The 19177-nt window shown below is 36.8% G+C and overlaps 1 protein-coding gene across 4 annotated transcripts in view; it reads left to right on the forward strand.

The window, feature by feature from the left end:
• The window catches only part of KIAA1958 (KIAA1958 ortholog), a 137147-nt gene that overhangs the window by 74936 nt on the left and 43034 nt on the right, over positions 1–19177 (forward strand). For 3 of the 4 annotated variants that reach the window (XM_074330835.1, XM_074330836.1, XM_019749533.2), the window contains one exon: positions 18113–19108. The exons of the other annotated variant lie outside the window; for it this stretch is intronic. In XM_074330835.1, the coding sequence (XP_074186936.1) occupies positions 18113–19108 (996 nt within the window). The remainder of the gene's footprint in view (positions 1–18112; positions 19109–19177) is intronic. 4 annotated transcript variants of the gene reach the window in all.

Consider the following 19177-nt stretch of genomic DNA (forward strand, 5'->3'; position numbering starts at 1 on the left):
TAAAGCCCTTCCTCCCCAATCAGTCACAAGGCAATTGTCAGAGTGGTGGTGGGGGTTACCTTAGGTATAGTAGAAAGCCTGTAATCATGATGCATTTAAGGAGCTGAGGGGTTGGTCTCCAGACCCTGGCTGGTGAGCACTCCCCTTCTTCCTTCCTGCAATGCAATTCTTAGAAAAGAGAAAGCCTTGGTGTTAAATGAATAGTTTTTAGCCCTGTTTTCTACACTGGCAGAGAGCGGTATGGGAAGGGGATATGTGATTAAGTACAGTAGTTCCGTTAAAAAAAGAAAAAGAATTGAATGCATGTCTTTTCAAAGTATTTGGGTTTTTACAAAGACAGTTTTACTAAGGCAATAATGAAAACCCATTATAACTTATGTAACATATAATGTATAACTTACACACCTTATTATAAAGCTGTCGTAATTAAAATGGAATGGTCTGATACAAAGATAGACAAATAGAGCCATGGAACAGGATAAAGAGCTCAGAAACATACGTATACATATACAGGAACTATATGTGAAAGAGATGTCATGACAAATCCATGGGAGGAGGATGGACCAGTCAATGAATGGTATTGGCCAACTGTCACCCATGTGGAACAAAATAAAATTAGATCCTTACTTCACATCAGACATGAAAGCAAATCTCATTGAAAGATCTAAATGTGGAGATATAAAACTTAAAATGGTTTGACAGAAATATTGCAAAATGGCTGTAGTGTTGGGACGAGTTTTTTCAACATGACATAAAAAAGCACAAACCATAAAGGAAAAAAATTAAAATGGTGACAGCCTTAAAATAAAAATCTTAGCTGGGACAGGGGATACCATAAACAAAGTTAAAAGATAAGCAACAATCTATGAAGTGATTTTTATGTATATAACCAAAAATACTCATATCCAGAATATATAAAGAACTGCCACAGATCAGCAGGGGAAAGGTCAAATAATCCAGTAGGGAAATGAGCAAAGGAAATGAAGAAGCACTTCTAATAAGAGGAAACCCATAGAGTTAATAAACATGAAAAAAGCTCAACCTCACTGGCAATCAGGGAAATGCCAGGTAAAACAACAATAAGGTACCATCATAAAGGCATAAGTTATTAATTTTAACTATCCTAAGTGTTGAACGTATGGGAAAATGGAAACATGTTGGGGGGAATATAAATTGGTACAACGATTTTGGAGAGCAATTTACAGTATCTAATGAAGATGTGCGTATCATACAACCTAGGAGTTCAGTTTCTAGACTTCTGTCCTAGAGAAACTTCCATATATATATAGAGAGAGATATCTCTCTCTCTCTCTCTCTCTCTCTCTCTCTCTCTCTATATATATATATATATATATATATATATATATATATATATATTCATTCCTCAAAATAGAAATGTACACAGGTATATGTTGCAATTTTGTGGTAACAAGGGAAGAAATCAGTTAACAACCTCAATGTCTGCCAATAGAGAAATAGATAAATTGTGATGTATTTTTCAGTGGAATATATGCATCAGCCAGGTCTGCATTTATTAACATAGATAAATCTTGAAAACAAAGTTGCAGATTAATACTTAGAGTACCATACCTTTAAAAAAAAACATTACTATGTACTATTGTATGTTGTACATATACGCGTACATACACACAACACACATAAACATGGAATGAAGGAGACACACTAGATACGTGATAATGGTTACCTTTGAGGAAGAGGGGGAATTGAAACGGGTGCACAGGAAACTTGAACTGTACCTGTAACATTTTCTTTTTAAAACATGCAAAAAATATGACAAAATATTAACGTGTTAAATTTGGAATGACAGGAACATGAATTTGTGTTATACAGGAAGCAGTATAAGCTCAGTGCTTAATTATGGAAATCCAGACTCACACTTGCCTGGATTCAAACCCCAGCTCTGCCACTCATTTTCTGGGTGGCTTTGGCAAATTACTTAACCTCTTTGTGGCTTAGCTTTCTCATCTGTAAAATGAAGAAAATAATGTATCCATATTATAGGGTTGATATAAGGATTAAATTAATTTACATGAAGCCCTCTGGTTCATGGTAAGCATACTTTAATATTATTCTGTATACTTTTCTGTATATTTTTTAATGTGATTACTTTTAAAATACAGATTGTGAAGCATAAATAAAATTGTGGGCATTAAACCATTGTTATTATTACTGAATACAGAGGGGTTTTTTGTAAGAAAGCAAAACTTGACAAACATTGTCTTCCAGTGTATTTGTTTATGGACAAAGAATTTGAGAACTATTCTTACAAATTTCAGTACTATGGCTTTCCTCCTTATGATTATGATGGGATGCTGTCATGGGGAATTTTTTTTAAGTTCTGCTGGAATAAATAAAAAACACAGAAACAAAATGTCCTCTATTACCTATAAAACACTTTTATTTCTAGGATTAACACTGCCTGAATCACACGAAGAAAGAGATTGTTTCCTTTATTTTACTGATGGGAAATGAGGCATCAAAAATGCTAGATGACTTGCTTGTAGTTACAATGGGAAGAAACTTGATCTCATACTTACTAAGAGAGATGGAGTTGCTGCTTTGCACCATGGTCCCTAACTCTGCTTGTCTTGGTGTAGAAATAGCCAGAATCACTGATTGCTTCCCCTTCTTTCATTTTCAGGTCATGCCTATCACTTATCCAAACTTTAGGCTGCTAGAGTATATCCTAAAGAAATCATCTGTTTTTTCTGAGATTCATTTTTAAAATGACCCACGGTTTAATAGAGGGATTCATTGTACCAGGAGCAAGGAGACATGTGTCTTAGTCTCTTTTTCTACTGAGCATCTGGACACATCACTTGCACTTCAATTTATCAAATTTTTTTTTTCAGAATCAACTGTATGGCAGGGCTGGTGAAAATACAGAGATGAATGTCAAATTCCCTGTCCCCGGAATCTCCTTGTTTAGAGCAAGAGGCAGGCAAAACAACTCCAACTCCTAGTGGATACAAAGAGGTATATAGAATGCAGTGGCACGTAAGTGAGGAGCCATTGAATCAGCCTTATGGGACACAGGGACGGGCATTTCCGGTTGACGGAACAACATGAGCAGAGATGTTAGGTCACGGGCATACACAAGGATTTCAGTGTGGCTTGAGAGGAGATTTTGGAGGGGTCAGAGTTACTGCTGGAAAGTCAGGCCGGCGCCATCTGTGCATGTGATGTCACAAATGTCCTACATGAGGCGAAGAGGGATACAGTTCATTATCTTAGAAGATCACACTGCTAACAGTGGGAAGGTAGAGAATGGGACACGAGCCTTTGACATAGGGTATTACAGTGATCCAGATAGGAGATGGCGGTAAGTGCTCAAATGAGGCAACAAGAAAAGCACTGGACAGGAGGAGACGGGGTTATTGTTTGGAGAGTTAGGAAGTACAGACCTTGAGGACCGCTGAGTATTTGGCCTCTTGGGATCTCTGTTGACTCCCTCATATTCTCTATCCAAAGGCACTGTTTTAGGTAATGCTGAAAGGTCTTCAGGACACAGATATCTACAGTTAAGTCATAATTCTCTGTGTATAAGATAAAACAATGTTAATAATTCTGAAGCGTGCTACGACCATTCATTCATTCATTCATTTATTCATTCATTCATTCCTCAACAAGTATCCACTGGAAGACTACAGTTGCAAAGTTCAAGTTGGCTACTGGGAGTATAGCAACACAGAGGGCAAAAAAAATGGTCCCTGTTCTCATACTGCCTTCATGAATGGGAGAAAGACATCCTAACATTTACCCTCTCAAAACATCCCCAATTAAAAAAAGAAAAACTGAACCAAGATGTTGTTGTTCAACTGTGAATGACTTTGTAAGACTAAACCGATTGCCTTTAGATAATACATTTATTAAGGCTGTTTCTAGGATGATATATGGTTAAAATGGTTAAATGAATAATTAAGCCACAATGATAAATGAAAGGTGAATCTTTCTTAGCTGGAAATTAAATGTGCAGAGGCTACAGACAACCCATTCCACATCATAATTTATTTGAAACACTTTCTCTCTGCTAAAGATAACAGGAGCCTAGTTCTATTAAAATTGTAATATTGCATATTTTTGCAGACAACCAATGACCTATCTTTAAGAATTAAAAATGTAATTGTTTACTAGTTTCCTGAAAGGCAAAAATAGAAAATTAAGCTAATTGCTCTCTATTGTACAAGTGTATAATTTTTTGAAAAATTACCAGTTTTATCACTTTTTCTCCAGTGCTTGCACATCCTTCCTTATCATTTGTTTTAATATTTCACAAGAAAATCTTCCCAATTAACTTTATTTCTTTAAAATACATTTTTCTATTATACGAATGAAGTAAAAACTGTTATTTTTACATATTTAGAAGTTCACCTAAACATAATTGAGACTTCCAAATATGCAACATGTGCCCAAATACAGCAGACTAACAAATACCTGTAAACCTCAGAATATAATTTTCCTTCAGTGAATTTGGATTTGACTAAGACTGCTAGGGAGCCAGTTCAGATTGAAAAGGCCTTGACCTTGATTTTCTAGCCTTGGTATCCATTCCTTGTGGTCTGAAAAGATGAAATCGTATACAACCCAGAGCAAACAAGTTGGTGTAGGGCACTGAAGACTTAGTTAGCTTCAGTGTCCTGGCATCCCTGTTTCTCTTTTCCTCAGAGAAAGCAGCAGCCTCCCCTTCTCCACACTCACTGAGCTCTGCGTGACCATCTTGGGTCTCAGCAGGAAAGGGCAGAGTGCAGATCCGCTGTATTTTAGGCCCAGCAATAATTTTCAATCTAGATCTCATTTATGTAACTAATGGCTTGTGTTCCCAAGAGTGTATTAGACTTACAATAAGTATTTATATAACATGGCAAAGTGATGCATTATACTTCTATGGCTACAAGATGATTTTAAGCTTTATTTTAGGTGAGAACAGTGATCAGATTTACAATCAAGTAAATCTGATCTAGTGATCGATGCACCTTAGTTGGTTTATTGACTTCAGTTATGATATGTATCAGGTTGATTCTTCAATACTGCCTTAAAACTACGGGATTGCTTTCTTAAACAAAAACAGTAATATTTATTGCCTTTTTAAATTTACTTTTATCAATATGTGTAATATGTGTATGCAGCAATCAATAAAATAATATTGCTGAACAATATTGTATACATCTGTTTCTTGATTTTTTTCCTTGATGTATCAATTTCAGAAATATTACAGACTGCTTATGAATGATGAAGATTTAACTCATTTTCATTACCCTTCTAATATTTGGTTGCTATGCGATTAAAATACACAAGTAACCAATAGAAAAATTAACAATAATGAAAAAGAGGAAATAATATGTTTTCTCAACATCAGGGTGAAGATATTAGTGTCTCTATCTTTCCTTTCACTGATCTCCCCTCCCTTTTTTACCATATTCTTAACTTTGCAAGGTTGTCAGTATCTTCATTCTCTTTTGTGGCCATAACTCAGTCTTTCAGCTTTCTCCTTAAGTTGACTCTAGACATTCAAAACCAATAACACCATTTATATTATTTTGACAGTATAAATGTTATTCATATCTATTAGTGTTCTAAGATTGGATTTTTTTCCATCCTGATGACTCTGGGACACTGAAAAAATATTCCTCACAATTGTGTGAATAAATGACAATGTGTGTTAAAGGGCTTAGAGCAATTTCTGGTACAGAGAGTACGTCCTCAATAAGTATGTCCCAGCATTATTATTGCTGTATTTCATTGCATCTGAAATGTCTTTGATTATAAGACGTACCATTATTGTATGTTCCACGAAGAAAGAAAAAGCAAGCTACCAATTAAACTATAATCCCTAGGAACTGTGAGACAAATTTCAAGGATGTTAAAATATGAAGACTTGGCATTTTAAAATCAATGAAACATGGTACTAGTCTAGCTTTTGGGGGGAGTGTGTGTGTGTGTGTGTGTGTGTGTGTGTGTCCCTAAATTGTTTGGTAGCATTTCTTGACAAAATAGCAATGTGCCCTTACCATCTCTGTGTGGTCCCCACAAAATTACCATTTTGGGTCTTCAGTCTTCCTGCTGCAATTTGGACAGAGTCCATTTAATGTAAGCCTGAGGTAACCCTCCAACCCTCAGGTTTCCCCTGGATTATATCCACTGTTCCTTAGATTTTGTTTCCCTCAGTCTCTCTTTCCTTATTTTGCTGGAGTCCGTCAAATAACTTCCCAAAAATGGTTAAGTGGAAAGTAAACTTTGAGTCTTTAAATAGCTAAAAATTCCTTTCCTCTAAAACGATTTCTTTGAAGTTTTCCTTTCATATTTGTTTATTTTATAAGGATTATACCTATAATAATTTCTCAAATCTCTTTGAGAATTTTAATTAGGTTTTTTTTTAATTATTAGGTTGGTGTAAAAGTAATAGCGATTTAAAAGGTTAAAACTAATTGCAAAAACTGCATAATTGCACCAACCTAATATCTTCTGTCCTTGAATTACCTTTTCCTTCAGTTTTCCTGTCCCTTTATCCATCTCTTAATGCTGCCAGTTTTCTCCTGATACCTAGTCTAATTGTTCACGTTTAAGAACACAGGACAGGAATCTGGTGTTGGTTTCTTCTGCGCCTTTATACGTTATAATTACTGTGCTAAATTATTCTATGTACAGTAATTTAGCAGCCATCTATCTCATTGTTAAAAAAACAAAAACTTTATTTTCCTGTTGTGGGTAATAGAAAACTAATCCATATAGAAAAATACTTGAATTTTTATTTTATAGTGAACTTTTCAAATATATGGTTTGTTATTATCTACTGAAATTAGCATCCTTCTATCCATTAGGTTGCTACTTCTTGGATGGAATTTAATGAATACAAATAGCCTAACTCAGAAAAGGAGGAGGTAATTTATTAGAGTTTTGCGTATGTCCATTTTTATGTTATCTGTTTTACTTTGCTTTATGTACCATACATCTTTTATTTCAAATTGATTAATAATTCCTTTGTGTTTTTGATGGTATTGTGAATTTTCAGTAAATGATGTCTTCACAGTTTGATCCTCATTAATTAAGGTATGCAGTCCTGTAAATTGAATGTAAATTTAAAGGATGAGATGGTTTATAATCAAAAGTTTGTTATAACTATTTCTGTTGTGATACAGCATTTCATCTCTTAAATCCATCAGATGCTACCTCATACCGTGTTTCCCAAAAATAAAACCTAGCCAAATCGTCCTTTGGAGTAAAAATTAATATAAGACTGGGTATAATATAATATAATGTAATATAATACAATATAGTATAATATAATATTGGGTCTTATTTTAATATAAGACCGGGTATAATATATAATATAATATATAATATAATTAATATAATACTGGGTCTTATATTAATATTTGCTCCAAAAGACGCATTAGAGCTGATGGTCTGGCTAAGTCTTATTTTCAGGGAAACACGGTATATTGTGTTCGAGTTTGTTCTCAGTCTTTGAAGCCATAGAATTTTGGCAAACTCATGAAAAGTGCTTCTCAAATACTCAGTTCTGTCTGACATACCGATGAACTATTAATGAATGGTGATGATTATTTGACTTCCAAACTCCTCTTCAGTAGGCAGGGTCATACACTGTCAGCTCTCCTTGATTACTGCATGCAAATAGCAATAAAAATAGTCAGTACTTATAGAGTGCTTATTATTTCACTAAGTACTTATGGGACTCAGTCCTCACGGCCCTATGAAGTTAGGACTATAATTAACTCCATTTTACGGATGAAGAAACTAAGGCTCAAATGGTCAAACTTGTTAGAGGTCACACAGTAAGAAGGTGAGAGAGCTGGGATTCTGACCTAGGCTGTCTGGTTCCCAAGTTCATGCTCTGAACCATTAAACCCATGGCTCACTTGCCATGGGTTTGCTTCTGCTATACAGTTCAGCACCCTCCTTCTTAGCACTTAAAAGTCTTTTAGGACCTGGACCAACTCTTCCTCAGTTTTCTTTATTTCTTCAAAAACTTCATTGCCAAAACTTCTAGTTTTTATTTGTCCTTTTCTAGTCCCAATCTCCATCTACTTTTATTGTCTGATTCCCCCACACGGAGGGGATGGACATGTTTAACAGTTGAGAAGACATATACAGATGGGCCTAAATGCCTACCATGTTGAAGTGCTGAATATATTTTTCTTGAATGTTGAAGCAACTATGCAATTAAAATTTGTAGAAAGTAAAAGAGATAACTTTAATTTCCTCTGCTTTCTTTTGAGAAAACTCAGGCTGCTGTGCGGAGAACAGTCTGGGGGCAAGAGTGGACATGGGGACTTCTCAGCTAATCTGTGTCACTAATAGATTGTAAATCCAGTGCCAAATTCATACTGAAGTCTTAAAATCTGTAATTTCAGGTGATCAAAAGGAATATGTCAGAAACAGTAACTTATCCAGGCATTACTATGTTAGCAGTTATTTTCCTCTTGAGCATAAGACAAAGCAAATTTCCAGAGGTAAATAAAATAAATCACAAGAGAAAACTGAAGTGTATAGTTAAGATGGAATGGACTAGACTCTTGGTGATTAAAGAGTAATAATTTATTAAAATTTTAAATCAGAAAGATATATACCAAAATGTATCCAGTGGCTATTTTTGGATGATGGATTTATAGGCAGTTTTGCTTTCTTCTTTCTACTTTTATTATCTGGGGGAAATTTTTGTAATAAACATGTATTGCTTTTATGACAAAATGAATAAAATTTTTATTAGGGGAAATATACATGAAATAATCTTGTAAATAGTTACCCTTTAACCATCTGTTTTTTTAACTGCAGACATTTCTAAATTAGAATACTTACTTATGCAAAGCATATTTAAGGATATGTAAACTCACTGATGTGAAGTGCAGTCGTGTGTGATTCCTGAACTGCAAGAACTAATTTTTACTTTTGAAAATGATTTCACATTCAGTAAAATTTTACTTCAGAGTCAGATGTTGAAAACAATGAAAGAACACATACAGGTTGATGGAATAATGTCTGTTTAACAGTATTCTGTGCCAAATAGTAATGGAATCATCATAGAATAAACTGAAAAGGAGAGCCATGTGTGAAAAACTGTGGCTTCATGACTGAAACTAGAAAATGTAAATATCACATCTGTAATGAATCCATGTATCCTAAACTACTGCCTTAAGGAAAATGAGAAGTAAAAAACCAGGTTCTTTTTGGAAATTGTATATGATGTTTTGTATATCAAAGTCTGATGGTAGCAGCTCACTATATATTTTGTGTATTACACTAGCCACAGATATTTCAGAAAGCACTCTTGATTCAGTGTCTCTGGCAGTGTAATAAAAAAGTGGGGGAGAAATCTCTACAGTCTCTAATAAGCAGTATATCAATGAGTACTGTCAGATTCTGTAGAAAATTCCACAGCATGATTTATTACATTAATTACAGCCATGTGGGTTTCATGCTGCTAAGCCTGAAAATGCAGCCACATTCTAAAGTTGATTTAAAATATATTTTGGCCAAGATGAAAGTGCTTCTTATTGTGATTAATGTAGTACAATATTTACTCTCCTGTTCTATTCTTTCGCCTTTGGAATGCTTAATTTCTTTTCTGTGACTTGAAATTAAGTTTGAGATTTGAGAAGCTTCATCTAGTTTTTGTTTACTCCTGTCATCTGGTTTCACTTTTGCCTTTTTGTGTCTTCTTAGTTGTCACTGAATGTTGCATCTCCTTTCATGTGAAGCCTGTTTGAATTCTTGCCCTTCTAAGCAAATGAGCTGTCCCTAGCTACCGTGTTTCCCTGAAAATAAGACCTAGCCAGACAATCAGCTCTAATGCGTGTTTTGGAGCAAAAATTAATGTAAGACCCAGTCTTATTTTACTATAAGACCAGGTCTAATATAATATGATATAATATAATATAATATAATATAATATAATATAATAATATAATAATATAATACCGGGTCTTATATTAATTTTTGTTTCAAAAGACACATTAGAGCTGATTGTCCGGCTAGGTCTTATTTTTGGGGAAACATTGTAGAACTGACCGCAAGGCTTGTTAAGTCACATCTGGGATGCTATAGCTCTTTTTGAGGAGAGGGAGCAATTGAGGAGAAACTCTTAGTTTCTTAATTCAGAACAGCATTCTCAGAAGAGAGAATTCCACCCTTGTTTAGTACTGTACTGAATTCATACAGTCACTTAATGTCTCTTCTTACTGTGACATGATAAGATTGTCAAATCACAGGATTTCTAGGTCATGTGCAATGGAAGTTCTCTTAAGAGAAGTTTTAGATGTAAATAGTAACTCCAATTGTTTACATATGTCTGTGACAGGATATGTTCAGTTATGCACGAATACCTAACATTGGTGACCTTTATAGATCTAGCTTGGAAGAATTAGCAAGTATTTGTTACAAATTAAAGCATCAGTAGAGGAGGAACTCAGGTGAAGTAGACTTTGATTTGGTGGGTTGGAACACATTTGTAAGCAGTGATATGTTTAAAGAGTTCTCAACACCCAACTAAGTGGTTTGCTTTCCTATCTTAGTCAATCCTCACACAATCCTTAAAAGATAGGTACGATTATTATTTTATTTACCCACTTTACAATTGAAGAAGCTGAGCTCACACAGATGCACATAACTGGTTAAATGGCAGGGCTGGTGTTTGAACTGCATTCTTACTGGCAAAGCTGGAGTCATTGACCTTTGCTACACTACCTATGTCAGGTGCCCTGAAAGGGACCAAGTTAAGATTAGATTTGAAAAATATTTTTGGGAGTTAGAGAAACAGTGTTGAACTTAATTTCAGAAAAATTGCAAAAGAAAAAGTCTGAATCCAGTGGGTTTTAGAGGGAAAGTAATTATGTAACTGTCATGCAGGGACCCTGGTCCCGCTCCCAGCACAAGAACGCAGGAAATGGTGAGGCCAAAAAGCCATGGAGCCATAGATAGGGGATCATACCACTATATTCTCGCTGGTGGCTGGTCGAGACACAAAAGCAAACTTCCACCAGTACCCCAACAAGGGGTCTTCCTGCACTGCGTCTCGTGGGCGGTCAGGTGAGACACAGGAAGTAGGATCAACATAATCCGCAATCGCAATCTGTTTGCTAACTGCACTTGCTAGCCACAATCCGCTGTATGCTTCCCTGCCAACCAACCCTACCTGATAGCTGCAATCCGCACTTGCTAGCGTAGCCACGGCAGTTATATCAGTGGCTAATGTCTCACTGGTTACAGCTGATGGCCATCTACTACCCGAGCCAGCACCTTTCCCCGTGAGGTCGAGAGCCTAGAAACTGCTCTCCTGGCTCTGTCCCCACGTTAACTCATTCACTCATTATTTTGTTGAATAACAATACCAGTTAGACCAGTATGATTTTTGATACTATTTTTCACTGAAGCAGAAATCATTTAAACACTTATTATTTATTTATTTATGAAGCAACTGTCCTGCCTGGGAATTAAGAATTTTTCAGATCAGAAAGTCTGCTATTCCCGCAGGGCGGCAAGTGCTGTAACTGAGACTGGGCTTGGCCTGAGGCTGATGTGCAGAAGTCATTTTCTAGGCATTCTAGGGAAAGGGAGAGGGGTACGGCACTGTTTCCCAAAGCATGACCTAGTAGACCACACCTGTATTAGAATCATCTGAGAACTTGTTTAAAACGCAGACTCCTGCACCCTACTCACCATAAACTAATTCATGTTGTGAGGCTCTGCAAGGTTAGTACCTGGTCTCCTTTACACAGGCAATATCTTACCCCACCTTCCAAAACACACAGCTCCTTGGCCTGATTTAATTCATGTATAGAGATAACAGTTGTGGGGACAGAGTCCCAGAGAGCAGTTTCCAGGCTCTCGGCCTCACGGGGAAAGGTGCTGGCTCGGGTAGTAGATGGCCATCAGCTGTTACCGGTTAGCCATTGGCCACTGATATAATTGCCGTGGCTACATTGGTGGGTTGGTTGGAAGAGAAGTGAACAGCAGGTTGTGGGTCGTGTGGCTCCTGCTCCCTGTGTCTCCAACCCAGCCACCAGCGAGAATGTAGTGGTGTGACTCCCTTATCTATGGCTCCGTGGGTGTTCCTTTTTGGCCTAGCCATATCCTGCGTTCTTATGTGGGGAGCGGGACCGGAGATCCCGCATGACAACAGTGAATATGCATGAGGAAGAGAAAGGTTTTTGGCTGTACTTTGTTTAATAATACTGGTATTTTTTGTGCTCTATTTTATTTCTAAATTTTTGTTAAGGAGAAAATTGTCCAGATGCTCCAGAGTCACAAAACATGGAACCAGGAGAAAGGAGCGGATGAATAATGTTTATTTAAGTGATTCCTGCTTCAGTGAAAAATACTATCAAAAATCATACTGGACTAACTGGTACAGTTGTTCTAAATTTTCAGGCTCCTGAAGTGTGTTTTACTCCCACTAGTAGAAAAGCTTAACCGAGTATAAAAATAATTTGCTGGTCAGATAACTATAATAGCATACAAGTCTGGCTTCAATTAGTGAGGGTTAACAATCCTAGAAAATAGCTTGCATTTTTAAGTTGTCGGAGAAAGCATCAAAATGTGCGAGGAGTTGGATGTTTAAAGGAGAAAGAAGGCACTGACTTTTTAATAAATTTTATGGTAGTTATAAGGTTATCTTAATTTGCTTTCCACTTCTAAAGTAAATATAGCTAACTATTTTTTTCTTTTTCAGTAAATTGTAGGAATTAGGAACTAGTGCTATTTTCAAAAAACAGAAATATGAATGTTGGCAAGTTACGATTTTTGTAACCCCGGACAAAATTGAAGTTGGCCCGTGTCCCAAGATGACCAGCCAGGTCATATATATTTTTATAACACCGAGATTATTTTCCTTGAACATAGAAAAAGTCACAAGAAAAGTTCTTTCAAATGAATACTTGTATGAAAGAAGTAAATACCTAGTGGGCAACACCATAATGGCAGTATAATCTCTTAAAGTGGAGGTCGGGATTGGAGGATGGCAACTATTCCTTGATTTTATTGATATAATTCTAGTATGGACTTTTGTTAAAGTATTATCTTTTTTCCTTATCCTAAGAGTAAGATAAAGATGCTGTCTTGTGGCAATTTCTGTGACAGCTGATAGGTCCTTATTTCCTAAGGAATTAGCCCTGGGAAAAGCTTCCAGTGGCCTCTTAAATCATGTCATACCATTGTTCCAGACATCTGCATACATCACCTGCCCTTGTCCACACCTGACCCTCTGAAGATCCTTAACGAAGGATAAGTAGTCTGTAAGAGACTGATTGTGAGTCCCAAAATTTAATTTTATGCCACTCACCTTTGTTTTAGTCCTTTCTAAATGTAGTCAGTATTGTTGGCCTAAAGTGGATTGTGTGATTACACACACAGAGTTATCTCTAACTTTCCTTTCAACTTTTGTGTTAATTCAGTTAACAGTTTTGTTAACGAATGCTGCATTCTCAAATGCTTTTCCAGACCCTGGGAATCAAGCAGTGAAATCCTGGCTCTTACGGAGCTCACAGCCCACTGTGGAGGGACAGATGCTAAGCAAGGTTATCAAGTAAATTTGTAATATATCAGATGCTGATAAGTGTAGGAAGAAAATAACAGCATAAGGGGAGTAAAAAATGTCAGAGGGGGAGAATTGAGGTGTTGAATTTTTTTTCAAAAGTAGGTTCTTCAAATGTTTGGCATTTAGAGGTTCTTTGCACTTAGAATATTCAGTCTCCTCTCTTTGGTGTATATATTTGTAATTATATAAGACTCTCCAGGTGGTTATCCCACTGATCTAGCTTTATTCCCTACTCCGACCCTCCTCCCACCGCCAAACCAGGGTCAGTGCTTTACAGTCCTCAGGAGCAAGAAGCCCCATTCCTTCCCATCTCTTCCCTTGGCTCATGCAGTTATTTTCCTGGAATGCCCTACCCTCCTATTCTGATTAACCAAATGATACCCATCCTTTAATACCTAACCAGAGTCCCTAGTCCCCCAAGGAATAAACCTCCAGTACAGCTCAAGCTCTATTTGACATCTCTCTCTTTTCTTTCTGAATTCCTGTAGGACCTTGAGCCACAAACGCAATTCCTAATTACACAGCTGTGTATGGTCTTTTTAATTAGTTTTCTGTGTGATAGTCATCTTTTCCAGCTATGATGGAATCTACATACCCATCAGGGGACTTGCCTTGGACTACTACACCCCACAGACCTGCTTGAAATGCTAGAGGGCATAGTGGGTACTCACAAATGTGGATTAAATATTAATTCCAACTGCTGCCTCATAAATATAAATCTACTCACCAGATTTTTTTTTTACTTTTCAAATTTAAAATACATTTTTATTTAATAAGCTCATGGATTTATCATTTACTGATTTATAAAGAGAATTTGAACATCATTTCTCTTATCAAGTGAAAAGACAAAATACCCTTCTTAAATGAAAATAATAAGTTAAACATCAAGAAATGTGTCTTATTGCTTCACATGTATTGCTTTAATAAAATCATAAAAGGGATGTGATAGCTAAGTATATTTTTTGTTAAGTTGAGTGCTACAGCAATAGAAGTAAATGGATCTGAATTTAAATCCAACATAAATCTCAAATTAAGTGAGAACTGCACTAATACTGCACTAATTACATGTTTTTCCATGCCATCTCCTAACAATGGAGGAAATGATTGGATTAATGGGCCATGAAGACTATGTAAATAAGTACAGAAAAGCTGTCTGTGTAAAAAGTTTACTCAGGGTCTTGGTAAGAGTTCCTGAGCCAGTGCTGAGGCTCTTCCCTCTCCAGGTTGCAGATCTCCGGAAATCAGTAACCTAAAAACCTTTCTATTTTTTGGCTATATTTGTTGAAGGTTCATTTCATTGTACGTGTTTCCCCCACTGTCAGAAAGTAGAGTATTCCTATGAAACCTTTCATAAACCAAAAAGGCCTAAAGAAGCAATTACCATTACCTTAATATGTCTTTATTTTGTTCACCACGATTGAAATGCTTGATTATGTCCAGTTTTACGCTAATCATAACCCCCTTACAAGTTCGCTCAGGCTTTTCTGATGCCTTAGGTTACTTGTTGCTAATGGGTGCACAAAGCAAATGGAGATGAAGCCCAGATGCTCAGACAGTTTACAGCTATGGCAGCCTGATGCTGAGATGCCCAGTGTAGTTCCCTGGAAGGAGCTGGGCGGGGCCCCTCTCGCTGCCCGGGGTCGCACTGCTGCTGTAATGGCGCACTGCACAACAAACACTGAATGCTAGTTTTACTTTTTGCCTTTTTTCGTAAAAGCGAAAATCCTCTTCAAATTTTTTTCGGTTGGTGAAAACAGGTAGTACTAATGTAGGTGTTTCTTAAGAGCAAAGTGGCATGATGCAAACTTTTGAAAAGCGGGAAGGATACCTGTATTAGGTTTTAAAGGATGGCTTCTCCTTTTGAGAAGCTTAGAGTAAATCAAAGTCATAAATATTATGGCTCTTGTGGATGATACAAAAAATAAGTGACCATTCATTCAAAGAACCAAGGTCACTCATACTTTCTGCTTGTGGTATACTTACTAATACTGCTTAATTAAATCCAACAGACTTCAACTCTTACCTACATATCCCGTAAAAGTACTTTAAAAAGTTGTATACTATGCACTCATTTTTAAATTGATAAACAAAGGTTTTCAACATAAGTTTCAATTCATTTATTTTTGTAAAAAAGAGGTAGAAAATATTGAATATTATATAAAATGAAGATGAGGATAGACTGTAACTAGAATCAATATTTCATATGATTTTATAATAGTTGTTAAGCATCTTTTAAATAAAAGGACACTGAATCTGAATTTTAAGAGTTGAATAAAATTTTAACAGTTTGGTAGTCCTGCAGAATATTCCAATTCCAATTAAAAGAATCCATGTACCTCACTAACCCTTTCAGAAGTCCTGAATTCAGAACACCCCAATTCAGGCATAATTACCCTATTTCTCATGGCAGATTTCACCTATATTAGAATATGTATAAGTCAGAGAAGGACAAAAAACATGGACTTAATCACCAATTTGTAAATTTTCTTTGTTTCTTTAGTGTTTTACACCCCAGAGTATGTACCGTGGTAGATTTGAGATGACAACATGTGCATACTCAGTCTTCATTCACTTTAGACAAATTTTAGAAAAGATTCCATGTGAAAGTTGAGGAACTGGAAAATTTTCCCCTAAAGTTGTCTATGAATGTTTATTTCTTAGAAAGTCTTTGAAGTTTGAAGACCCTGTGATAGATATTTGAACAAGTAGCCAAAGTAAACGGATGTGTTGGCCCCTTTGGCTTTACATATAAACATTCAACGAAGCCAGCAAGATAAAGGTTACGTATAACCTGTGGCTTCCATCTTTTTGATGGTAAGATACAATCTTTCTGTACACATCTTTATTGTTGATATATAAACAGTTCGAACTGGGAGAAAATAGCATAACTGACAGTTAAGTCTAATGAAGCATAAAATATACTTGAGTATATTTGAATTTTGGAAATACGATCTCAAAAATGTACCTATAACATACCTAATTTGCTAGTGAATTTTAGTTGATTTCATTTTATAAGTTATGAGGATTTTGGCAGTTATACCTTAGAATTGTTATTTTAAAACAACACGGTCATTCATAAATGTGTACAGTAATAACAAAAAAGTAGTGTGTTTTGTGAATAAAATTGAGTTTATTAGAAATTTTATTTTTGTTGTATGTGGTTATTACAAATAATTACTTCTACTGAGCAACCTTGCAAATTAAAGTTTTCCTAAATAAGATAATTAGGATAAACAGAATATTTTACCTTGTACCTTAGGATCAGAAATTACATTTTTATGTTGTTTTAAATTAACCTCAATGTTTGCCTCTCAACAATCAATAGGATAGCCTGGTTTTCTGTTGTGTAATTTTATTTGTAGGATTTCTTTTTTGAGTTTCATCCAGACCATATCTGACATAATAGTGATGATTTTGACAAAATGTTAATGTTAAAATTCCAAATATAAATTACATATTACAGAAAGGAAACCATTTAAATGATTATTGAGCTTAATCATTGTAAAAATAATTGAGTAAAATAGAATAGGGTTTTCTTCATAAGACGTAAGCACTAGAACATGGTTTCTCAAAATGTGGTCTTTCAAACCTCATCATGACTGTGGAGGTACTAGTAAAAATGCAGATTCCTAGGCCTGCCACCATGGAATCCGATTTTGATCGAGCATCCTGAATGACTCTGAATCACACTCAAGTATGAAAACCCCTACTCCAGAGCAACATTACTTAATCATGGATGAACCATAATGGGAAGAGCCACGTTCAGTCCTTGGTGGCAGAGTATATAAATAATACATTAATAAAATAAGACGATCTTTCCAGGAGACACACTCCCTTCCTTACATCTTGATTATAATAGCCTAATTCAAATTCCATTATCTTGTCTTTATAGCTGTGAAGTTTTATCCTTATTACTTTCCAAAGTGCCAAATATTTTTATCACTTATTACAAGCTGCCCTGCAGTAACATACAGAATATTTATAAACTGTGCTTACCTGAATTCCTGTAGAATAAGTTTTGAATTAACTACTGTAAATGATATGTTTAGTAATTTTTAAATATAGATCTCTAGTGATGTGTGCTAAATAACAAATTTGAATATTTTAATTCAATAAAATGGAACCAGTACAACCTCTGGTTTCACAAATGAAGTGATTCAAAATGAATGTATCAGCTCTAACGAGGCCCTTGCACACTGCACTAGGATAAATAGCACGTTTCTGTCTCACATTTTTCCTAAAACGAAGGCTGCTTCTAATCTCACTCTTTCCACAAACCTTCACGCACTAAACTGTGCCAGTGACTCAAGAAGCTCATTTTGATTGCAATGGGCCCTACTCTTGTCTAGTACATCATTTGTGAAACTGAAGTTTGCTATTATAATGCAACAGGTATGTAAATAACATTTATTAGTGCTCTCTATAAAATTGATTTCTTCTCTCCCTTTTCATTATGAAAGGAAACTTTATTTCAGAGTAGAAAGTGCATTGTCTGAACTCATCAACACCCTCTCTATCCCTCCCCTCCCCAATTTGTTGCAGACCAGGATGAAAGAGCAGCTGAGCTCAGCAGGGAGCAGAATGAGAAAACCATCCGGAGCACGCAGACCGCGCTCCGCAATTTCCGCGAGTTCCTCATCTCCAAGTATCCTTCTGAAACAAGAGAGATCTATGTCATCCCTTGTAAGGAGTTGGATGCCTATCTTGCCTCTTTCTTTGTGGATGCCAGGCAGAAGGATGGGTCCGAATATGAACCCAACAGCTTGGCCAATTACCAGTGTGGACTGGAACGGTACCTGAAAGAACACAGGTATGGCTATAGTATCACCAGGGATAAGGAATTCAAGTGTTCCCAAGAGGCCCTGAAACAGAAGCAAATTGAACTCCGCTGCAAAGGTAAAGGAAATAAGCCACACAAGTCCATGAAGCTCACCTTTGCTGATGAGCTCATTCTGCGGAAAAGGGGACTGCTAAGCCGATACAATCCTGAGGGTCTGCTCAACCTCGTCTGGCTCAACAACACAAAAGCTTTTGGGCACTGCACAGGCTTCCATGGATCTACCTTGAAGTGGGGTGATATCCGGCTCCGGATAACAGAAACGGGGCTGGAGTACTTAGAGTGGATGGGTCAAGACACCGGTGACCTGAATGCTAAAACCAAGAGAGGGGGGACGGACTCCCGTGTATATGCCACCCAGCATGCCCCACAGACGTGCCCCGTCCAGGACTATAAGGAGTATGCCCAGCGGAGGCCTCCTGCCATGCGCTACGAGGATGCCCCTTTCTACTTGTCCATCAAGCCAGTTGTGAACTTGGCAGCTCTGCATTGGTACAACTGCCAGGCCCTCGGCAAGAACAAGCTGGCCAAGATGGTGAAGACCATGTGTGAGAAGGGCAACATCCCTGGCAGGAAAACCAACTTCAGTGTGTATCAGAGCTGCAGCACCTTGTCCGAGGCCCAGAGCAACCAGCTCGTGCTGATCTGTAACAATCTGAGCCAGCAGGCCGCCCAGTCGGTGGCTGGGCACTCCAACAGTGGTAATTTCATCGTCTCCGCCTCCTATGACTCTTCCTCAGACACTGCTTGACCAGGTGGCTTGAGCGCGA

This window comes from Rhinolophus sinicus, linkage group LG04, assembly GCF_036562045.2.
Source record: "Rhinolophus sinicus isolate RSC01 linkage group LG04, ASM3656204v1, whole genome shotgun sequence".
NCBI lineage: Eukaryota > Metazoa > Chordata > Mammalia > Chiroptera > Rhinolophidae > Rhinolophus > Rhinolophus sinicus.